At 37.6% G+C, this 25,884-nt stretch overlaps 1 protein-coding gene across 1 annotated transcript in view; it reads right to left on the bottom strand.

Moving 5' to 3' along the window:
* Positions 1-19,954: 19,954 nt before the first annotated feature.
* The window catches only part of CCDC171 (coiled-coil domain containing 171), a gene marked incomplete at its 3' end in the record, with an annotated part of 345,924 nt that continues 339,994 nt past the window's right edge, over positions 19,955-25,884 (bottom strand). Inside the window, exon 26 of the mRNA XM_082603964.1 lies at positions 19,955-20,173. Within this exon, the coding sequence (XP_082460090.1) occupies positions 19,955-20,173 (219 nt within the window). The remainder of the gene's footprint in view (positions 20,174-25,884) is intronic.

The raw sequence follows: 25,884 nt of genomic DNA on the forward strand, positions 1-25,884 counted from the left end.
ATACACTACTTAATAACGAAGTGATCACTGAAGAAATCAAAGAGGAAATTAAAAAATACCTAGAAACAAATGACAATGGAGACACAACGACCCAAAACCTATGGGATGCAGCAAAAGCAGTTCTAAGAGGGAAGTTTATAGCAATACAATCCCATCTTAAGAGACAGGAAACATCTCGAATAAACAACCTAACCTTGCACCTAAAGCAATTAGATAAAGAAGAACAAAAACACCCCAAAGTTAGCAGAAGGAAAGAAATCATAAAAATCAGATCAGAAATAAATGAAAAAGAAATGAACGAAATGATAGCAAAGATCAATAAAACTAAAAGCTGGTTCTTAGAGAAGATAAACAAAATTGATAAACCATTAGCCAGACTCATCAAGAAAAAAAGGGAGAAGAATCAAATCAATAGAATTAGAAATGAAAAAGGAGAAGTAACAACTGACACTGCAGAAATACAAAAGATCATGAGAGATTACTACAAGCAACTCTATGCCAATAAAATGGACAACCTGGAAGAAATGGACAAATTCTTAGAAATGCACAACCTTCTGAGACTGAATCAGGAAGAAATAGAAAATATGAACAGACCAATCACAAGCACTGAAATTGAAACTGTGATTAAAAATCTTCCTTCCAAAGCCCAGGACCAGATGGCTTCACAGGGGAATTCTATCAAACAATTAGGCAAGAGCTAACGCCTATCCTTCTCAAACTCTTCCAAAATATAGCAGAGGGAGGAACACTCCCAAACTTATTCTACGAGGCCACCATCACCTTGATACCAAAACCAGACAAGGATGTCACAAAGAAAGAAAACTACAGGCCAATATCACTGATGAACATAGATGCAAAAATCCTCAACAAAATACTAGCAAACAGAATCCAACAGCACATTAAAAGCATCATACACCATGATCAAGTGGGGTTTATTCCAGGAATGCAAGGATTCTTCAATATACGCAAATCAATCAACGTGATACACCATATTAACAAATTGAAGGAGAAAAACCATATGATCATCTCAATAGATGCAGAGAAAGCTTTCGACAAAATTCAACACCCAGTTATGATAAAAAACCCTGCAGAAAGTAGGCATAGAGGGAACTTTCCTCAACATAATAAAGGCCATATATGACAAACCCACAGCCAACATCGTCCTCAATGGTGAAAAACTGAAACCATTTCCACTAAGATCAGGAACAAGACAAGGTTGCCCACTCTCACCACCCTTACTCAACATAGTTGTGGAAGTGTTAGCCACAACAATCAGAGAAGAAAAAGAAATAAAAGGAATCCAAATCGGAAAAGAAGAAGTAAAGCTGTCACTGTTTGCTGATGACATGATACTACACATAGAGAATCCTAAAGATGCTACCAGAAAACTACTAGAGGTAATCAATGAATTTGGTAAAGTAGCAGGATACAAAATTAATGCACAGAAATATCTGGCATTCCTATATACTAATGATGGAAAATCTGAAAGTGAAATCAAGGAAACACTTCCATTTACCATTGCAACAAAAAGAATAAAATATCTAGGAATAAACCTACCCAAGGAGACAAAAGACCTGTATGCAGAAAATTATGACACTGATGAAAGAAATTAAAGATGATACAAATAGATGGAGAGATATACCATGTTCTTGAATTGGAAGAATCAATATTGTGAAAATGACTCTACTACCCAAAGCAATCTACAGATTCAATGCAATCCCTATCAAACTACCACTGGCATTTTTCACAGAACTAGAACAAAAAATGTCACAATTTGTATGGAAACACAAAAGACCCCGAATAGCCAAAGCAATCTTGAGAATGAAAAATGGAGCTGGAGGAATCAGGCTCCCTGACTTCAGACTATACTACAAAGCTACAGTAATCAAGAGAGTATGGTACTGGCACATAAACAGAAAGATAGATCAATGGAACAGTATAGAAAGCCCAGAGATAAACCCACACACATATGGTCACCTTATCTTTGATAAAGGAGGCAGGAATGTACAGTGGAGAAAGGACAGCTCTTCAATAAGTGGTGCTGGGAAAACTGGATAGGGACATGTAAAAGTGTGAGATTAGATTACTCCCTAACACCATACACAAAAATAAGCTCAAAATGGATTAAGGACCTAAATGTAGGGCCAGAAACTATCAAACTCTTAGAGGAAAACATAGGCAGAACACTCTATGACATAAATCACAGCAAGATCCTTTTTGACCCACCTCCTAGAGAAATGGAAATAAAGACAAAAATAAACACATGGGACCTAATGAAACTTAAAACCTTTTGTGCAGCAAAGGAAACCATAAACAAGACCAAAAGACAACCCTCAGAATGCGAGAAAGTATTTGCAAATGAAGCAACTGACAAAGGATTAATCTCCAAAATTTATAAGCAGCTCATGCAGCTCAATAACAAAAAAACAAACAACCCAATCCAAAAATGGGCAGAAGACCTAAATAGACATTTCTCCAAAGATATACAGACTGCCAACAAACACATGAAAGAATGCTCAACATCATTAATCATTAGAGAAATGCAAATCAAAGCTAAAATGAGATATCATCTCACACCAGTCAGAATGGTAATCATCAAAAAATCTAGAAACAATAAATGCTGGAGAGGGTGTGGAAAAAAGGGAACACTCTTGCACTGCTGGTGGGAATGTGAATTGGTACAGCCACTATGGAGAACAGTATGGAGGTTCCTTAAAAAACTACAAATAGAACTACCATATGACCCAGCAATCCCACTACTGGGCATATACCCTGAGAAAACCGTAATTCAAAAAGAGTCATGTACCAAAATGTTCATTGCAGCCCTATTTACAATAGCCCGGAGATGGAAACAACCTAAGTGTCCATCATCGGATGAATGGATAAAGAAGATGTGGCACATATATACAATGGAATATTACTCAGCCATAAAAAGAAACAAAATTGAGCTATTTGTAATGAGGTGGATAGACCTAGAGTCTGTCATACAGAGTGAAGTAAGTCAGAAAGAGAAAGACAAATACCATATGCTAACACATATATATGGAATTTAAGAAGAAAAAAAATGTCATGAAGAACCTAGGGGTAAGACAGGAATAAAGACATGGACCTACTAGAGAATGTACTTGAGGATATGGGGAGGGGGAAGGGTAAGCTGTGACAAAGCAAAAGAGAGGCATGGACATATATACACTACCAAACGTAAGGTAGATAGCTAGTGGGAAGCAGCCGCATAGCACAGGGAGATCAGCTCCGATGTTTGTGACCACCGAGAGGGGTGGGATAGGGAGGGTGGGTGGGAGACGCAAGAGGGAGGGGATATGGGAACATATGTATACGTATAACTGATTCATTTTGTTATAAAGCAGAAACAAACACATCATTGTTAAGCAATTATTCTCCAATAAAGATGTAAAAAAAAAAAAAAAAGAAGGAATTCTACTTAAAAGTAGGCTTGGTTGTCAAATGTAAATCCATTTGTGCAAAAGTCCGTAGTGACTTTAAACTTATCACAACATGTGTTGTTGTTGGGTAAAATCAGCCCATTTTGTTCTGTTGTGTGGCTTAGTTCACATCTATAAAAGACTGTGAGTGGAAAGTCTATAAAAAGAGCAGTTTCTATATACAGTTTTACGTCCTATCTTTTTGATCACACACCAAATCATGAGAATTTTGCATGAGAACAATGCAATTAGTATTCTATGAAACTGTGATTCTCAATATTGCAGAATACATTGTTCTATAAATACAAAATTTATTCGACAATCCCTTATTTTGCTTTTATAAATAACCATGTGACACACATCACACAGAGAAATCTTAGTGTGTATCACTGGTCATTTCCGTAGGAAAGAGTCCTAGAAGTTGGAGCAAGGGTAAAGAAATCATTTAAGGATTATGATATATAAGGCCAAATGCTTTCCAGCATGATTGTACTTATCTACACACTACTCACAGTGGCACAATTACTGGCACAAAGTTATCATGGTTTTAAAAATTCTCTCTGGTTAGATAGGCATGACGATGTATTCCCTTCCTTCCATTGTGGTACGCTTTCGGAGCCCTGGATGTCTATTCTTTCTCTAACCGTTATAGGTCGTAGGACTCCAAATGATCTGTAGTAGCTCACATTTGTCCAAGGGCCATGGCTCCACTGGCATTACCTTCTTCCTTGTCTTGTTGCCCACCTGGGCTCGACCATTCCAAAGCCGTACTGACCAGTTTTGCTTGATGTTGAGACTACACAGCTGTCTCTTCTGACACCAAGGACTACAAATTCCCCTCGTTTCTACTCTGCCACGGATTGGAAAGGGCTACTTATGTTTCCTCAATGGCTCTGGATGGGAGGATTGTTTCTGAGCGGAGTTTCTGGTTTCCCTACTTCAAATTCCCTCCTTATGTTGCAGCAGAAGTAAAGTTGTCACAGTAGTGCTTAGTTTCCAAAGTCCAACACACACACACACACACACACACACACACACACATATTTTCAGTTCATGTCTTCCTACCTAGAGGTGAATAAACATAAGTGAAGCGATTACTATAGACTGCTCTGATCATAGGCAATCACATCCATCTCAATGAGCAGATTATTATAACTCCTTACACAATTATCCAGCACCAGTCAAAGAGATTTCCCAAACAGTATTCAACATGATGGTTTATCCAGGAACAACTGCCTGTGGGACTTTGGGAACAAGAACTGAGGATCCCTTAAAAGGTGCGAAATTCCTAATTGCTGCTTTCCTAGATATTCTCTACATACTTCAGAGATACACACACACACGCACACACACACACACACGTTACAAAATCCATAATACAAACTGCATAAAATATAAAAAATATTGCATATTACCAGGTTTCAAGCAATAAGAGAGTGTCGAAAATAAGAAAACAGTAAAAATTTCAGCTCTTAAGAAAGAACTTAGAAATTAAAGACATAAAAAAAGAAAAGAAGATTACTCCCATTTGCCTGGCAAGTATTGTGTTCCAAGTACTCTGTGGTTGAGTTCACCAAGGGACAGACAACTGGGGAAAAGAGAGCAGACATAATGACACAACCTCACAAAGTGTTCATTATTTATGGGAAAAGATGAAGAGGAGCCAGACAAGAAGAAGAATCTATCAAGAAAAAGTAGGAGGGTAACCAAGATCGCATATTTACGTGGAAGTTGAAACAGGAGCTTCAAGAAAGCAGGAACATATATATGTGTTAGCATGGGGATGTATGTGTATGTATAACTGATTCACTTTGTTATACAGCAGAAACTAACACACCTTGTAAAGCAATTATACTCCAATAAAGATGTTAAAAAGAAAGAAAGAAAGCAGGAACAAGTCCATAGTTAAGCACTGCACAAGAAGTCAAGGACAAAACCTGACAGAATTAGGTGGGATATATGGGTAGGAGGTGACCTTCAAGGGAGAATGAAAGTTCATGTTTCTTGAGTGACTTTTCTGGAGATGCCCATGATTTCCTCTTCACCCCACACCACTTTCTCATGGAATCTACCGTGTTCCCTTCCATCTCCATCTCTTCCCGTTGCCTCTGCTGAGCAGGTAACAGCCCAGAGGGACCCCTCTCTGGACACCAATGACTATAGGGAAGTGGACCACAAGAATCAAGAGTCTCAAGCTAAGATCATTTTGGTTCCTAAACTGGAAAATTATGTGATGCGAAGCCAAGGTGGTCAGGCCTGAGCCACATGGAAACAGCTGAGACAGCCAGTCAGCAAGGGAGAGAAGAAGCAGATGTGCAGACAGCTACAGTGATGAGAGAACAGGGAGCCTCAGGAACAGATGAGAGAGAAAGACTCTGCTTCCTCTGGAGGCTGGGCTGCACTCCTTGCCCTGGAGTTCCATGAATTACCCCCCTTTCCTTCCAATGATTTTAAGTGGGATTTGGTGCCTCATAATCAAATTACCCCTAATGGAGACACTGACTACTCTGTGCCATTGAGCTGTGTGCTAAGTATTCTCTCACAGAATGCTCACAAGAGCCCAGCAAAATAGGTGTCATTATCTCCCTTTTCCCTGAGAGGAATCTGAAGTCCATGAGGTTAAATGATGTGCCTAAGGTCACACAGCTGCTGAGTGACTTTGGTTCTAAATTCTCATACTACCACACTGGACCATAAACATGACACAAGCTCAATTACTGCTGATTGAGAAGGAGTCCTCAGAAGTGTAGAAAGGCTATGTCTGTGCTCTAATCTCTTCCTTTATATTAAGTTATAAACAGAACATTTTAATTTGCATTACTTATGCATTAGCATTCAGTATGCTGTATGAGAGAGGAAGTGTGTCGGAGAGAGACAGAGGCTCGGAAAAAGAAGTTTGTATTCTCCTGGTTCATGAAATACACTACAACTACAATATGAAATTTATCAGAAGTTCTTAGAGACTCTTAACAGAAGTATAAGCCTTTTCAGTTATTAAAAGGATTGAAAGCTTTTTATGGTGCATGAAAAAGACAAACTCCTCCCTTTCAAATTATTCTACTTTATAGTACAATTCCTTTAGCTGGGAGGACAACTTCAGACACTTTTTCAAATAACCCCAACCATTTAAAATGTACCTTTAGGAAGTCATGCTGAGAGTATATGGAAAAGAGACAGACAGAGTCAAAAAAGGGGGGTGGGGAAGGGGAAAGAAAGAAGAAGAAAAGGTAAGACATTGTTTCCAAAGTAGTAAGAATCTCCCAGTTGTTCTGGCCTACTTTAAAATGAGCTGGGTATTTCTATCCACAAAGAACACCTAACATTGTTTAGGTAGCTACAACTGAAAAATCTTCTTGTCCACTCCAGACAGATCTCTCCACCTATCTGTCATCCCCATCACACATAAATCAGGACCACTTACATTAACTAGACACTTTCACTGAAAGTTAGGACACTGTCTTATCTCAGGCTGCTATAACAAAATACTATAGATTGGGTGGCTTAAACAACATTTATTTATCACAGTTCTGGAGGCTAAGAAGACCAAGAACAAGATGCCAGCCAATTCAGTTCTTAGTGAGGACCCTCTTCCTGACTTGCAGACAGCCACCTTCTCATTGTGTCCTTACATGATGGGGAAAAAATGATGTCTCTCTCTCTTCTTTTTCGTATAAAGCCACTAATCCAATCATGGGGGCCCTACCCTCATGAACTCATCTAACCCTAATTACCTCCCAAAGGCCCCATCTCCAAAAGATCATGCTGGGGTCTATGGTTTCAACATATGAATTTTGAGGGGATACAATTCAGTCTGTAGCAAAACTTTGAACTATTAAAAGAAACTACTGAACTATTAAAAGAAAAAAAATATGTGAGCAACACCCCAGAATATCAGCCATGATATTACAACAGGATACAAATATCTACCCAAGTAGAATGATAACCTTTAAACAAACACCAAGGAACTTCTATACTTTAGGAAGTTTGGAGAAAAGATCTTTAAAGATGGTTTTAGGCATCTTAAACCATGAGAAATAATGTTTAAGCAAAGAGTTTTAGTAGATCTTCATTGAGAGAAGATCAAATTGGAAAACATGGGCATAGGCGGGGAGCAGAGGCCTTACATGTAGGCCACTGTCCCAGGAACAGAATCCAGATGCTGAGGATGCTGAGAGGAGGAAGGTCAGCTGCTACATCCTCTCTCTGGGCCATGTGCTAAGGAGACCCCTGGGACTGGGGGAAGTTCAAGAACTCTGACTTGAGACCAGTTTAAAAATCGATCCTGGAACCTTTGAAATCCTGAATACAACATGTAATTTCAGAAATTCAGTTGTTGCTTGAATTCAGTTTGGGGGGATAATTATTGTTGTTTTTGGAAAACCTCTTCCATAGATATTTGGGTTCTACAAAAGTAAAGCCAAGATCCTAATTTGAAATAAAAAATTTCCAGAAAACATTAATTGCTTTGTATAATTCTATCTAAAACTCTATTATGTGTGCAGTTGTCTGTCAGCAGACTGTGGCTAGGAACTAGGTTGGAAGGAAAGCTGAGATTACTTTCCTCACTCTTTCTAGGACTCACTGTATAGGTAGAGTACGTGGACTCCGAGTAAAGGAGACACACAGCAGAGCACACCCACTGTCAAGGAGTAAGGTGGCCTCTGGGACATGGCAACAGACCAGGAGAGTCACTCTGTGGCAGGGCTTTTCCTAAGAACATTGGGAGTCTTCATATTTATTACCATTTTAAGATTTTTCTCTTCTCTGATAAAATTCCCTTCAATTATTCTCATACCTTCATTAAAGTTTTGCTAAACATTATAGCTTGGTCTTAGTAAAGAGATTAAATTAATAGTCAAAAAATTATTAAAATAGTAAATTTTATGTTATGTAGATATTGCCACAATTTTATCCCACAAAGAAAAGCCCAGGCCCAGATAGGTTCACTAGTGAATTCTACTGAATGTATAAAGAAAAATTAACATCAATCCTTCCCAATCTCTTCCAAAAAATAGAAGAGGAGGGAGAATTTCCCAATTCATTTCCTGTGAGCCCAGTATTAACCTAATACCAAACCAAAAAAAAAACCCCTTCAGACCAATATCCTTTATAAACAGAGATGCAAGATCTTCAACAAATCCTAGCACATGGAATCCAGCAACATTACCAGCTGAGATTTATCCCAGGGACACAAGGTTGGTTTAATATGTGAAATTTAATCAATGGAACACATCACACTAATAGAATAAGGGCCAAAACCACATGATCATCTCAATAGATGAAGACAAATCATTTGACAAAAAGCTGATCCTAAAATTCAGATGGAAATGCAAGGGATAGAGAATAGCCAAAACAATCTTTAAAAGAAAATTAAAGTTGGATGACTCACATGTTTCAAAAGTTAATTTCAAAGCTATGGTTATCAAGACAGTGTGATTCTGGCTAAGAATAGATATATATAGATCAATGGAACAGAACAGAGAGTCCAGAAATAAGCCCTTATACTTGGTCAAATGATTTTTGAAAAGAGTGCCAAGACAACTTAATGGAGAAAGAACAGTCTTTTAACAAATGGTGCTGGGACAACTGAATTTCGTATGAAAAATAATAAAGTTGGACCCCTACCTCACACTATACACAGAAATTAACTCAAAATGGATCATTGACCTAAATGTAAGAGCCCAAACTATAAAACACTTAGAGGAAAACATGAAGTAAATCTTTGTGAACTTGGATTAGGCAATGATTTCTTAGCTATAACATCAAAAGCATATGACAAAAGAAAAAATTAGGTAAATTGGACTTAACCCAAATCAAAAACGTTTGTGTTTCAAAGGACTATTAAATAAGTGAAAAGACAACCCACAGAATGGGAGAAAATATTTGCAAACCATGTACAAGGAACTTGTATCCAGATTATATAATGAACTGTTACAACTCAAGAATAAAAAGACAATCTGCATTTCCCTGATGATTAGCGATGTTGAGAATCTTTTCACGTGTCTGTAGGTCCTCCTCTGGAAAATGTCTGTTCAGCTCCTCTGCCCATTTTTTTTAATCGGGTTGTTTGGCTTTTCGATATTAAGTTGTATAGGTTCTTTTTACATATTGAATATTAACCTTTATCAGATGTATAATTTGCAAATATCTTCTCCCATTCAGTACATTGGCTTTTTGTTTGTTGATAGTTTTCTTCACTGTGCAAAAATTTTTAGTTTGCTGTAGTGCTGTTTGTTTATTTTTGCTTTTGTTGCACTTGCATGAGGAGACAGGTCCAAAAAATACTGCTAAGACCGATGTCAAAGAGTGTACTGTGTCTGTTTTCTTCTAGGAGTTTCATGGTTTCATGTCTTACATTCCAGTCTAATCCATTTTGAATTTATTTTTGTATATGGTGGAAGATGGTGGTCCTGTTTTCTCAACACCATTTGTTGAAGAGACTGTCTGTTCTCAATTGTCTATTCTTGCCTCCTTTGTCATAGATTACTTAAACTTATATGCATGGGTTTATTGGGCTCTCTATTTTATTCCATTGATTTATATATGTCTGTGATTATCAAAAAGGTGAAAAATAACAAGTGTTGGCAAGGATGTAGAGAAAAAGAACCCACATGCACTGTTGGTGGGAATATAAATAAGTTGGTGCAGCCACTATGGAAAACACTCTGGAGGTTCCTCAAAAAATTAAAAATAGAACTACTGTATGATCCAATAATTCCACTTCTGGAAGATATATGCACACTTATGTTCATTGCACCATTATTTACAGTAGTCAAGATATGGAAACAATTTAAGTGTCCATTGATAGATGAATGAATAAAAAGGATGTGATTATATACATATATATACAACAAAATATTATTCAGACATAACAGAGAACAAAATCTTGCCATTTGCTACAACATGGATGGACCTACAGAGTATTATGCTAAGTAAAATAAGTCAGACAGAGAAAGACAGTTACCTTATGGTTTCACTTACATGTTGAGTCTAAAAGACAAAACAAACAAATAAAGCAAAACAGAAACAGACTCAGAGATACAGAAAACAAACGTAGTTGCCAGAGGGGAAAGGAGTTGGGGGTGAAATAGATGAAGGGGATTAAGAGGTACAAATTTCCAGTTATAAAATAAATAAGTCATGGGGGTGTAGTTTACAGCATAGGAAATATAGTCAGTAATATTGCAATAACTTTGTATGGTGACAGATGATAACTAGACTTACCTCAGTGGTCATTTAAAAAATGTATATAAATGTTGAGTCACTATGAGGTACACTTGAAACTATTACAATACTGTATGCCAATTGTACTTCAATTAAAGAAAAGAAGATGAATAGACCAATTGAAAAACAGGCAAAGGACATTTCTCCAAAAAAGATATACAAATGGCCAATAAACACATGCAAAGATGCTCAAAACCATTTGTCATTAGCAAAATGCAAATCAAAACCACAATGAGATACCACTTCATATCCACCAGTATGTCTATTATCAAAAAGATGGACAATAACAAGTTCTGGCAAAGATGTAGAGAAATTGGAAAACTCATACATTGCTGGTAGGAATGTGAGACAGTGTAGTCACCTTGGAAAACAGGCTGAAAATTCCTCAAAAGCTTAAACTTGGAGTTATCATATAACCCAGCCATCCCATTCCTAGGTATTTACACAAGAAAATGAAAACATATGCCCACACAAAAACTTCTACATGAATGTTCACAGCAGTATTCTTCATAATCATCCCAAAGTAGAAACAAACCAAATGTCAATTAACTGATGAGTGGATAAAGAAAATGTGGTATATCCATACAATGGAATATTATTCCACTTTAAAGGAATGAAATACTGATACATTGCTCCAATATAAATAAAACTTGAAAACATCATGTTAAATGAAAGAAGACAGGTAAAAAAGTCAATACATATGATTCTATTCACATGAAAGGTCCAAAATGGGCAAATCCATAGAGACAGGAAGTAGATTATAGTTGTCAGGGGCTGGGGGTAATGAGGAATAGAGAGTGACTGCCAATGGGTATGGAGCTTTTCTCTGGGGTAATGAAAATGTTCTGTAACTAGAAAGTGGTAATGGTTGCACATCCTTGAAATACACTAAAAACTATGGAATGAATTATATGATATGTGAATTATATCACAATAGAGCTGTTTACTTTTTTAAAGATAAGTATGTGCTGTAATCTAAGTGTGTGAACTCTTATTTGAATTGTTATGAAGTAGATAAACTTAGTCAATGTGTGACTGTAAATTGCAAAGTTGTTTAGTGATAAAGGGACACAGGGTTTCTACTCTGATTAACTTGATATTCAGGGAAGACTGTGTCAGACTTTCTCTTACGAAGAACAGGATTCTGCCTCCCTACAGATTAAAGAGAGTAAGAAGCCCTACAGATTATTAAGTGACTTTGAAGTTGAAAATGGCACCCACGTGCCAGGACTGCTATGTGCAGCCCTATGGGTTGTGCACTAGTCATACAGATGATGTTATAAATGGTGCCCTCTGACGGTGTGCTGGCAGCCCTGCTGTGTCCTTCAAGGAGTCTTGGACCCAGGCACACTTCAGTAAGAACATCACCACCTTTAATTACCTGAAAGCATAATTTTAATTCTCACTCTGAATGTGAACTCTGCTTCACAGGAATCTCTCTCTAGTCTTCACAGTTTATATTTAGAATTATTTCTCCCCAGCCCAGAGGAAAACTTAAGTGTAATCACAGGTGATGCTTCTGGAACCATAAAAGGACTGACGGTGAGTTCAGTAGTCAGCTGTACATCAAGGTCACTAGAATGAAGTGTTGCCTTTATGCCTCAGGTCCTAAATGATTTTCATGGAGTGTTCAAGTGCCATAGCTTTCCATGCACAGTTTTACTGTGACAGCCTCTTACTTTCAGACCAGAAGTGAGCTTAGAAAGAGTAAAGAAAAATATATTTTGCTTATTGCTGGAAGAAAAAAGGCAAAATTAGATATCCTATTATATATTCTAGATTTATTTCTTGTATGGTGCTCTCTACAAGGCATTCAATATGATTCCATTCACTCTGGATTGCATTTAAGATTTTTCCCTTATATAAATACACCAAAACATAGAAGGGATCTATTGAGAACAGGTAGCTCCCTTTATATTCTTGTCATTAGTGAATATTTATGAATATCTGATAGCTCTTAACCTGTCAGCTGAGCCTTCTACAGATCTAAATAAGACTTTTTATTTTACATAGTTTCCTACAGCAGCACAACATTTCCGGAGCCGCTTCACTGGGAGGACTCTGTCAACAATCAGCATTTCACTGGCATTAACATGCAATAAAAGACAATGAAGCATGACTCAATTAAACAGCAAAAAAAAAAAAGCCTGTCTTCAGATAACATTAACCCAGTAGTTTTCAAAACCTATGTGGGGTTTCTGCTGCATGACTAGCATTAAGGTCAGTGCTTTGAAAACCTGTGCCCAAGCATCTAACAAACCTGAACACAAGAGGATTTAGAGGAAAGAGCAAAACTGTTTTGATGTATCTCCTTCTCATACTGTATCCAGATATTTTACAATTTATAGCAACAATATCAATTAGATCTCACTGCTGCAAAGATTAAGAACAAATTTCCCATTTGAGATGTCAATGGAAATTTAATTTGCACAGAAGATACAGTTTGGGAGACCTGTTTGGGAGTCAGCTGGATTTAAAACAAAAAAACAAACAAAAAAGGCTTGTGCAGGGGGTGGTTCAGAGAAAATATGAAAGCACCCAGGTATGAACTCACAGGACATCTGATACTTGGGTATGCCAATCGACACATTCCATAGCCAGAAAAGAGACATACTACAATTGCCAAGGTTCAAGAGAAAAGATGGCACTCTTCTATGATATGTAAATGTACATACTTATGTCTCACGTAACCAGGAGGGATGGATGTGTTCCTTACAGACCCAGAGGTTTATTTGTTCGTTTTGTTTTTGTTGTACTTGAAATATTTAACACCTTAGGTTTAAGCCTTCAAGATTTTAGGTTTCATTATATTGAACACAATCATTTCAGTTCAAGTTGCTCTCATTGAACTGCACCATTTTTAAAAAACTACATGATTTCACCAAAGTGAAGATAAAATATATTCAAATATTATACAACAAAATTTTTTGAAGATTTCACTGTTTGCGAAAATTATTAAAATTCTTTCACTTCAATGGTAACAAAAAGCATGGATAAATGACATATGTTGAACTCATGGGTAAATAGCAAAGAAAAATGCTCTGGCACATTTAAGATATGATTTATAAATTCTGAATCATTATCTTAAGCTATGATTAAAATAAATTCTTTCAAGTTTGAATTTCTTTTGTAAGAAAGCAATAAAAATATGCCAACGGAAGGGGAACCAAATTTAAAAAATAGACCTTTAAGATAAATGTACACATTTAAAGCATGATACCTTTTTAAAGTTGTAGACATTAAAATGCATACTGAAATCACAAGTTAATTTAAAAATCACCAAAAATGATGGCAATAGAATGTGACTAAATGTCCTAATTAGACAATCACTGTTTATTATATTCAGAAGCTAGGAATATAAAATGGAAACCTAAAAAAATGGGAATTTCAAGTTATGAAAGCAACTGATCAGGATAATTTAAAAGAAGAAATGATTTTTCTGTTAGAAAATATTAAAAGATCAATGTATTGATCTTTCCAAAGAACACTAAAAGTTTACTGGTTGAATTAGTTTCCCACCGCTGCTGCAAAAAATTACTACAAACTGTGGCTTAAAACAACACAAGTTTGTTCTCTTACCTTTCTGGACCCTTGAGAGGAGAACCTGTTTCTTGGTCTTTATTAGCTTCTAGCAGCGCCTGTATCCTCAGCTCATGGCCCCGTCCTCCATCTTCAAAGCGCATTGCCTGGGCCTCCCTGGTGGCGCAGTGGTTGAGAGTCCGCCTGCCGATGCAGGGGATACGGGTTCGTGCCCCGGTCTGGGAGGATCCCATATGCCGCGGAGCGGCTGGGCCCGTGAGCCATGGCCGCTGGGCCTGCGCGTCCGGAGCCTGTGCTCCGCAACGGGAGAGGCCACAACAGTGAGAGGCCCGCGTACGGGAAAAAAAAAAAAAAAAAAAGCGCATTGCCTGAATCTCTGCTTCCATTATTACATTGCCTTTCCCTCTCCATAGTCAAGTCAGCCTCTGCCTCCCACCCCTAATAGGACAACTGTGACTGCATTTAGGGCCCACCCAGATTATCCAGGATAATCTCCCCATCTCAAGATCCTGAGCTTAATCACACTCATAAAGTCCCTGTTGCCATTTAAGGTAACAGACACAGGTTCCAGGGATTCGGATGGGGATATCTTTGGGTTCATTATTCAGTCTGCCACAAAAGTCCAAAAAATACATTTTAAAATTCCCATCTCCATCCTAGGAGTTATACAAGTTAATGCTTTCTTGATCAGCTTTACTTAGCATATGTCATTATTTTCCATTGGGAAGTTACAGTTTGGTCAGGCTGGCTTACCATCAATATCTTTCAACTGAGGGTCTGTCCTAAGAGCATCCATTTGGTCTCTCAGCCCAAGCTAGAGACACTGGGCAACATAATAAAGGGGGCTGGTTCCTTTGAAAGGTAGGGACATACATCACGATTCTTCCCATTACTTGTCATACAGATAGACGGATGTGTTTTATTTTGTTTTGTCTAATCACTGGATAAGTGATCCAGATTTCAAACTAAAACACACTTCTGAAAATTATTCCTTTGCTGTGCAAAAGCTTTTAAGTTTAATTATGTCCCATTTGTTTATTTTTATTTTCATTACTCTAGGAGGTGGGTCAAAAAAGATCTTGCTGTGGTTTATGTCAAAGAGTGTTTTTTCTATGTTTTCCTCTAAGAGTTTTATAGTGTCTGGCCTTACGTTTAGGTCTGTAATCCATTTGGACTTTATTTTTGTGTATGGTGTTATTTGTAGTGAGGTGGATGGACCTAGAGTCTGTCATACAGAGTGGAGTAAGTCAGAAAGAGAAAAACAAATACCGTATGCTAACGCATATATATGGAATCTACAAAAAAAAATAAAGTGGTACTGATGAACCTAGTGGCAGGGCAGGAATAAAGATGTAGACATAGAGAATGGACTTGAGGACACAGGGGGTGGGGAGGGGGAAGCTGGAGCGAAGTGAGAGTAGCATTGACATATATACACTATTGAATGTAAAATAGCTAGTGGGAAGCAGCTGCACAGCACAGGGAGATCAGCTCGGTGCTTTGTGATGACCTAGAGGGGTGGGATAGGGAGGGAGGGAGGGAGGCTCAAGAGGGAGGGGATATGGGGACATATGTATGCATATGGCTGATTCACTTTGTTGTGCAACAGAAACTAACACAGTATTGTGAGGCAATGATACTCCAATAAAGATCTATTAAAACGAACAAAAAAACCCTTATGTGTTCCCTGGATTAGCTTAACACGAGTCGGTGCTGCAAAGATGTAAGGTTTTAAAAGTTTTTTTTCTTTCATTATTAAAATATATGTGTTCATTGATGAAAATGTGAAAGCTATAGATTGCAAAACTGAAGAAAATAAAAATCACCTGTAATACTGAAAAGAAAAAATTATCCCTGGGCTTCCCTAGTGGCGCAGTGGTTGAGAGTCCGCCTGCCGATGCAGGGGACACGGGTTCTTGCCCCCGTCCGGGAAGATCCCACATGCCACGGAGCGGCTGGGCCCGTGAGCCATGGCCGCTGAGCCTGCGCGTCCGGAGCCTGTGCTCCACAACGGGAGAGGCCACACCAGTGAGAGGCCCGCGCACCACAAAAAAAAAAAAAAAAAAATTATCGCTAACTAGACAGGAAAAAATTTTTTTAATTTGTCCTCTTTTAAAACTGCTAGTTATTTGTGGAAGATAGGCCTAGTAAAGTGGAAATAATGTGGGCTTCGGAGTTATAGCTCTGGGCTTTACTAATTACTAGGTTCTGTGTGATCTTAGGTAGTCAAATGCTTAACATTTTAGATGCTCAGTTATTCATCTATAAGATGGTGATGGAAATACCTAAGAGGTTCATTGTGAGAACATTAGGGTTTTGCTATAATAGCTGGCATAGAATAGCTGCTCAGTAAATATGTTACTTTCTACCTTTTACATGAGAAAACTTGTCTATAAAAAGTGCATAGTAAAATAAGATCGATTTACCATTGTTCAGTATTGTCTATAGAATAAATTCAGATATAACTGGTAAATAAAGTAACATGAAAATAGTAATGCTCTCATTGAACGCTTGATAACAGCATATATTATAAATGTGAAATAAGTAGTGTTGCCAAGTTTAATAAGAGTCAGACATTCGGTAAATTAAAGTTATCATTCTACTATTTAAGGGGTTATTTACCTATGTCATTAAATTATCATTGAATTGGCAATTCTCCCAATTTCCTACACCTCTCTGCATTTGCAGTATGTCAGCCTAAAATGTTTATGTTAAAAATGCTGGCAGGGCTTCCCTGGTGGCGCAGTGGTTGAGAGTCCGCCTGCCGATGCAGGGGACACGGGTTCGTGCCCCGGTCCGGGAAGATCCCACATGCCGCGGAGCGGCTGGGCCCGTGAGCCATGGCCGCTGAGCCTGCGCGTCTGGAGCCTGTGCTTCCCAACGGGAGAGGCCACAACAGTGAGAGGCCCGCGTACCGCAAAAAAAAAAAAAAAAAATGCTGGCAAAGCCTCAATAAGTATGACTTAGGTGTCAAAACAATAACTTTAAGAATCCCTTTGATAGTGATGGATAATACAAGTATTTTTTAGATCACAAAAGGTAAGAAAATCTACATACTAAGGTGTAAAGTAAAACTTCCTTTCCCCTCCAAAAGTATTTGAAGTCGTTCTCCTGAGAAAAGTCTACTTTATACATCATTCTTAAGGAAGTAAAGAAGCTGATAGAGCAACCGTCCTTGTCAACACAACACAGATCTCAAATATGCAGCAACTGGTCACTGAGGAGCTCGGAAGCAGTCTAGAGTTTCTCAGATCTCCATAGGATGTGTCATTAAATCTTCTCCTCCTGCTGGGTCTGACTTCTGGGGAAAAAAGCATACGGTATAAAAATTACTATATTTGGTAGTGAGTACAAATGATCACTCAAAAGGCTCATCCTTCAGTCTCTATGGCCTTTAGCATCTAGTTGGTTATAAATGTGACATGCTTTGATTTGATTTAATAATCTTTTTGAATTTATAGTTCAGAATTTATTGTATAAAAATTATCTGTAGAATCAGATACTCCCATATATGGAGAGACATATACATTTATTTCTGGTGTTATCCCATCAACAGATTGTAAAATTAAGGCAAGAAGACCAAGGTCTGTCCAAGGCAAAGTTTACAAAGGTGCTCCTTCCTCTTAAATTACTAGGATCTGAAAACAGATTTAACACAGACATACACACACAAACCAGACATATAAGTGATGTAAAGTAACACTGTTTTTCTGCAGTGTGAGAAGTGGAGGCTCAATGATGTCACATGAACTAAAAAACTGTATTTGATTTCTATATGGGCAATATCTTAATCACCGTATGGAACGGCAGAGGAAAGTATTTTGAAATGTGCAGGAATTATTCTATGATCCATATAAAAACGATAGCATTTTCTGTGTTACAATAAATTTTCAAGTTGAATTTCATACATGTCATATTATATTACACAGGGCATATTCTTTAATATTCAAAACACAGAATGGCTAATAAAAAGAACTCCAAGGAAAGAAGTAGAGAAATTTGGTTAAAGATTCATTTTACTTCACAGAAACAGCTTTCAAGAGATTTATATAAAGCCTATTATATTGTCCCATACTATCAGAAATAGTATTGTGCTACACAGTATGACAGTAATAGTGCTGTGTCATCTCAGATGGTATAAGTCACTTGGTTGATTTGGCTAATACATAGACAGCACACTAATTTTATTTACCAAGTCCAATAAAAAAAATTCTCAGAAGTTGGGTATATTTGAATCAAATGTAACTGTAAAGTTACAACAATACAGATTCCATCATACCTACTGTTATTCTCTAATGCATCCATAATGAAGAACTCAAAAATGAAAAGTAATACAAAATATGGATTTTGTATTAAAATTCTTTGTCAAGAAGCACCATTCACATCAGAAGTTAATATCACTGGGGAGTTAAACGATTAAGACAAAAACAAATACATATTACAAATATCCTTTTGTTCTTCACTTACCATGATGCAAACTGCAAGGATTTAACCTTTAAGGGTTAAAGAGTTTAATCAATGTCAATGTCTGATCTTCTGAAGGCAATAAAGAACAGTCTGCCTAGCGATACCCAACAGAACATCACTTTGTCAAGCCACAAAGCACCCAAAAGCTTGTCAAGTAAGTTACCAGAAACCTCTTTGTGGTTAGAACTCAGCTCCTTCCTGCTTGACCTATTATTTGATATTTGACCACTTGGTTGCAAGACACTTGCTCTTTCTAGCTGAAATGTCACTGGGGCATCTTGTCAGCTCCCCGACATCTCGGCCTGACATACAATTTTACTTTTGTGTGCTACAAGGCAGAAAATGCAGGGCAATGGCCTTGTTTTAAATTCTGTCAGCATCAAAGATGGGCGTCACTCTTGGGTCCTACCAACAACACAAACAAAAAAGGAGTCTATTTTGAAGGTCAAAACAGCCATTACCTTGAAGTTTTTCAGCTTATACAAAATATATTACCTGCTGTACTGGTGTGGGAACTGTCCTTAAAAAGTGCCTAAACACACCACAGACATCTTCCCAGCACAACAGCACTACTTTCTTATCAAATGCAGGCTTGATAAAAGGATGAGTTTTCAGTGCCTGCAGGGACCAGATTCAGCAGTTAACTTAACTTGTTCAAATGGGCAAGTGGTATCATGTAGCTTTACAAGGAGCAACCTGACCTTCTCACATTGACCAGGAGTGACATTATTGTGCAGGAGGAGAAGCAGTCACATCATTTCTGTTTTGCACAACCTGCTTAAAGTTTGCAACTAAATGCTTGTCTTCAGTTGAGCTGACAAGAGAGAAGAGGGGGCTCAGTGAACCATGGCAGGGCTGCCATGAAATGACAGGAATCATTGGCATACATTTCAAATAGCTCTCTCAATCCTATTAAAGTATTGCAGTCCTGCTTTAAAATAGACAAGTATGAAACAACTTTGATAGATAGAGACTAAAATGGCTTATTGATTTTTTTAAGTCTGAAGGAAATTACCCAAAATGTGTCATTCTTTAACATTTAAAAATATGTTACATAAAAATGAGCAACTGTGGTAATAAATAAAACTTAGAGGGAAAAGAAGTTGGTTATTTCATTATTCAAGGAGACATAGATACCTGCACACATCAAGGTATCACACAATTTTTAAAAACCCACGGCCACTTGTGCTGAAACAAAATTCAACTGGTAAGAAAATCCCCCTTCAAAACAATTTTAATTGTACTGTTAACTCTTCCTGCATCCTTTTTATTTCATAAAGTCATAATCCAATCTGAGCTGGTCTGTTGGCAGTAGCAGACATCACTGGAGAGGACTGAGATGACGACACGGGCGCAGGATTTATAAGTGTCTCCTTTAAGGAAGTGTAAGTTGTGTCAGGTTCAGCTTTCAACAGCAAAAAATTCCCAACATAAACTGTGTCAGCAGGAAGAGCAGCTCTTGAAGGAATGGAGAGATTTGAACGGTCTTGTGATCCTGTCTATGATATAAAAAAGAAAAGAATAATAAACATAGAATTGAAGACTCTTAAACAGACTCTGATACCATAAACAGAGAAGTGGACTAAGAATCACTGTAATATGGAATGGGGTGGAAATTGTCACTTAAATAATCTATATGATAATACATAAATATGAAATTATTTTCCAAGTTGTGATTGAACCTCATTTGTTCTATATCATAAACTTGTCAGGACATCAGGTGTTTGCCTAGACATTAAAACTTGGTATAAAACTTTTATCAAGTTATTGAATCAAAGGGTCGGTGCAATCAGGCATTTTTACCTCTGCTTCCATCCGCTGGCAAATTACAGAAACCAATGCTAATAATGTTTTCTCATTATGCTATATAATATATGCTATATAATTGGGAGATTAGACTGCTTAGAAAATGAACTATGGATACTTATGTTTTTTAAGTTATCAGCCGGGGGACTTATTTAATTGAACAACATAGTACAAAGAAAAACAAGTTAATCCTAGTGCCTTATAGAAAACAGCACACCAACATATAAAATGCCAGTGAGATGAACTTTTTGTCTTTACTTTTAATAATACTGCCACTCTGTTTTAATAAAGACTGTTTCTGTTACGAGTATTTGGAAATCATGTATCAAAATATGGGAGTGCAACATGAAAACAATTTGTCACATATTTTAAAACATTACAGTTACCCAGAAACTACTGGAAATCAAACTTAAGAAACCCACACACTCATTAAGTACTTAAAAACAGAATATTTTGTTGAAGCTATAATTTAAGCCTTATGTAGTACCAGTAAACAGTAGTTAGCCTTTAACATAAATGAAATTTTACCAGTAAAGCAGATAGGTGTTATTTTATGGCTTTTATAGATAGTAGGAAAATAGTAATCAATTGTATATCAGGGTTTTCCACATTCCCAGCAAATAAATGTTGCTGAGATAAGTGTAGTCATAAGTGTATCCACTATAAACCACTTTTTATACTGCAGAGTTTTTTTTTAAAAACACACAAACATCTTTTTGGTAGATTCTCTTATGGTTTTGACAACAAAATAGCGTGAACTCTAAGGATCTGCTTTATTATGTCATGTTACACAAAACCGTTTCTACATGTGAAAACAAGAAGGAAGCTATCTCTGGCTTTAGGAACGTATTAGAAATTCAACTGTTGTATGTGTTACCATTTTTGTGGATTTTTTTTAAACTACAACTGGAGAAAAATCAATGGCTGCATCTAACACCTAGTTCAGCAATTTTCTTTGATCTCCGTTCTTTTGATTTCTTGATACTTCCACTGCAAGCCTACAGCTGACGGAAATCATCTCTTGTTCTGCTGGAAGTTAAAAAAAAAAAAAAACTCACCTAAAATGACCACTTGAATGGCTTTATGAAGGAGAGGATTTAGCTTATCCTTGCAGAAGGAAAAGAACTCCTGAGGTCTTGTGTTGACCCTGATTAGAAGCACGGATGAGGTTTCACTTGCAGAACCTTAATGCTGGGCCTAAGCATATCAGTCCAGAACCAGAACAGAGGCATCTCATTACGTCAGCGGCTCGAGGTATAGATTCCTGCACTTTTCCTGCTGCTAGAACCATCTTTGGTGATTTTTTTTTAGCCGCGTATCTGAATTGGAAGTGTTATTACTTGATTGATTTTGCTGCTGTAAAGACTACAATGCCATCTACTAACTGATTCTGCCAGACTTAGGGGTGAGAGGAATAATGGAAGAGCAGGAGATGGTGGGGCAATCATACTATTTATTGTGATAAAAAATATTGTCAGGCAGCCTTCAAAATTTTGTTGTTACATCTTTATAAATACTTCAAATTCTGGTCTAAAAAAATTATATATGAAAAGAGAGGAGTGTGCAGAATCAGACCAAGGAAGGTCACCTACTCTCTGCGAGTATTTTCTTCTTGATGCTTTAGACTAGAGAAAGGCAACTGTGCCAAACTGACCAACCATGCCTGTTTTGCAGTGTTAGATAGATGGATATATATTTTACTCAAATCTATATTCTGTACTTGAAGTTTCCTTTTCTTTTCTTATGAGTCCATCAACCTAACTCGTTACACATCCTTCAGGGAGGTCTCCAACTGCCCATCTCCCCTTAATATATTCAGTGGATCTTGGAACTCTACAAAGGGGCCCCTCTTTTGCCTTTTCTGATCTTACTTTTTCAAATGCCTATTTCCCACCATGTTGTCTGAAAGCATTTTTAAAAATCTAATATAACATTTTTGACTAAATAACCTTGAAATGGGGTATTGAGTATTTCTCTAGTATTTCAAGTCAGAGTCTCACTTTTTGCATACTGTCTTCTGACCTTATGTCCTAAACATGGGAAATAATCTTAAAAAAGAGATTTCTTTCAAGACTTTCACCCCTCAAAAGATAGGCCTTCCATCAAGTAAACAGACTTACTTTTGTGTAAATGAAAACAATTATTTTTCTGTTACTGAGGTCATTTGCTACACTTCATACACTGCTAGAAAATAATCTTTTTCATGAAATAGGATAAAATTTGATTTTAAGTCACTTAATAGCTTAAAAACAAACAAGCAAAAATTCTGGTGAAATCTTGATTTGAAAATAGGATGTTAAAATAACAAGTAAATATGAACTATTTTTCTTGTTACAAATAATATTCAGAAATATATCATAACACTTCTTTTTTTGCGGTACGCGGGCCTCTCACTGTTGTAGCCTCTCCCATTGCAGAGCACAGGCTCCGGACGCGCAGGCTCAGCGGCCATGGCTCAGGGGCCCAGCCGCTCCGCGGCATGTGGGATCTTCCTGGACCGGGGCACGAATCCATGTCCCCTGCATCGGCAGGCGGACTCTCAACCACTGCACCACCAGGGAAGCCCTATCATAACACTTTTAATATAACACAGAGAGTAAAAGAGAGTTAAATAACTTTTTATTAGAGACCATTAAAAGTTAATATTCAGGGTTTCCCTCGTAGCACAGTGGTTAAGAATCCACCTGCCAACGCAGGGAACACGGGTTCAAGCCCTGGTTCCGGAAGATCCCACATGCCACGGAGCAACTAAGCCCATGCGCCACAACTACTGAGCCTGTGCTCCAGAGCCTGCAAGCTACAACTACTGAAGCCCGCGCACCTAGAGCCCGTGCTCTGCAACGAGAAGCCACCGCAATGAGTAGCCCGCGCACTGCAACAAAGAGTAGCCCCCACTCGCCACAACTACAGAAAGCCCACGCGCAGCAACGAAGACCCAACACAGCCAAAAATAAATAAATAAAATAAATAAATTTATTTTTTTAAAAGTGAATATTCACCATCTGATGTTATATTTTAATCTGTGCTCATTTAAGCTACTTTCTGAACTGCTGAGGTGTTCTGGTAGTCTCTCATGTAAATCCAAATTTAAGCAATTTTTAAAAAAGAAATTAGTTACCTTAAATAAAAGCTAGGTGTCATGTGAATCTTTATGGAGGCACTTTTATTTACTCAATAAGCTGTAAATGATTCTATTTGAACTGTTACAGTCCATCAGCTAAATATATATTCACAATACAAAATGTGCCTACTAAATTTCTGCATTTTAGAAATCTTATGAAATACAGTAATTAGACATGTCCATTAACCATTTTTCAAGACTTTAATATCTTCATTTTCTAAGGGTGTTTTTTTCAACAACAAAAATAAAGCATTAGTGTAATAATAAGATAACGACTCAATAAACTATCTATAAATCAAAGCCACTTTGCAGACCAAGGCTTCTGAAACAATGACACTAAGCCATTTGTCTCCTGTGTAGCATTTATGATCAAGTTAAGTCTTCTAGAATCTAGTATTATAAAAAATGAGGAGTGATGCGATTTAGTAAGCCTGAATAGTATTGCAAGGAGATTATGCCAGTCACATAGTATGATGGAAAGAGTATTAGATTGGAGATCAGAAGACTATATTTTTCCCTCCCAGTTCTGCTATAATCTAGCTGGGTCATTTAGGCAAGTGAATTAGTCTTCCTAGTTCTCACTTCCCTTGCCTATAAAATGAGGAGCTAGACTCTTTCCAGCTCTGAAGTTCTACAGGTCCACCATGATTCCAACCCATGATGACATATGATATAAGGTTAACACCTAACTTTTGTGAATAATTTAACCCAGAAATCAGAGTTCCCAAACATAATTCTTAAGATTTTGAGGGGATATGGATGGGCCGTTCTTAAGGGGAAGGAATACATACTGCACATGGTTCTTAAAAAAAGCCAAAGAGATGATAAAATTAGCCACAGTTTAGATGATGTGGCTATATGCAATTAAATTCTGATACATTTTTCATTACTTCGACCTCCAGGATGATGTTTTAAGCCCTGTAAATTATTGACTGATTTTAAGTAGAGTGTGCAGCTCTACGTAAACTGATGAAGGAATCAAAGTACCCACAGAGGGCCTTACAATGAGGCTCCCTCGCCATTTCTACTTTAGCTCCTAATATGTTCTTACCACTAGAGTCTTAGTACTCAGAACACAGAATACTTCAAGTTAGTTAACCAAATTTTACCTGTCTGTTTTCCAGTTCTGCTGTGCTGGCCTCATAGGATGCTGCAGTTTACGCAGACAAACCAAGTTGACAATAATTACATATACAGTCTTCTCTTGAGGAATGCTCAGTTATGTACCTGAGATATGTCTGTCTGTCTATCTACCTCTCCATCCATCCACACACACACATATACATGTACCTGATAAATATATCTACACACATATACTTGCTAATATGCATATATATGTGTGTATATATATATACATATACATATATACACCTGCTACCACATCATTAAATATTTATTCCTTGTAATTATCAATTCTAACTTTTAGTTACCAATGCCAAAGCCGCAGAAATATTTTATGCATTCCTCTCTCCATAAGTTATTAAATCTTAGTACAGACCAGTTTGGCTCTTTAGCTCAGTGACAACAAGATAGCCTAGGTGGGGATATGTGAGTCAGTCAGCAGAGCAGTGTAAAGGAGTCTCCAGATAGAAGAAAACAACCTGAGAGGTCTGGGTACCTAGAGATCAAGAAGGAAGGGCAATATGGAGGTAGAAACAAATCAGAAAAGAGAGGTAGAAGACATTAATTATCAACTTGATTCACACCACAACAATTTAGTCCTCAAGCAGACATTCAGCACTGGTTCAAGAGCCAAAGCTCTTAAGACAGACTGCTTCAGTTTCAGCCTCAACAACATGGTTAATGTGGTAGATTAATTGAATTATGGCTTCGATTCTTCAGGCTTCCTTATAGGCATGCCCTTTGCCATGTGACACTGCAGCTGTGTGCAGCCTGGTTCACAAGCACTTTACTTCCTTGTCCAGCCTCATCTAGCATTTCCTCACTTGTACTCTGTAATCCAGTTACATGGAACTTGTGAGTCAGGAAATATGATGTTCCATAGTTCACACCTGCCTCCGGTCTGTCCACTGTCTGGGATACACTTCTACCCTATGTGGGGTAAATGCCTTCTCCACCTTTCAGACTCTGTCAAGGTTCCCCTCCTTGTAAGGCCTTTCCAGATCCTTGCCCCACCCTTCCCCAACTACAGTTAGCTGCTATATTCAATCACACGTTGGCATTCCTTTATGAATATTTATTTTTCCATTTTCACTTATTTGTATACTTTTATCTCCCCAGAAAACAAGAGCACCTAGTGTAATGGAATCATGATTTTGTATT

Source organism: Mesoplodon mirus (genome assembly GCF_964341445.2).
Source record: "Mesoplodon mirus genome assembly, chromosome: 1".
Classification (NCBI taxonomy): Eukaryota; Metazoa; Chordata; class Mammalia; order Artiodactyla; family Ziphiidae; genus Mesoplodon; species Mesoplodon mirus.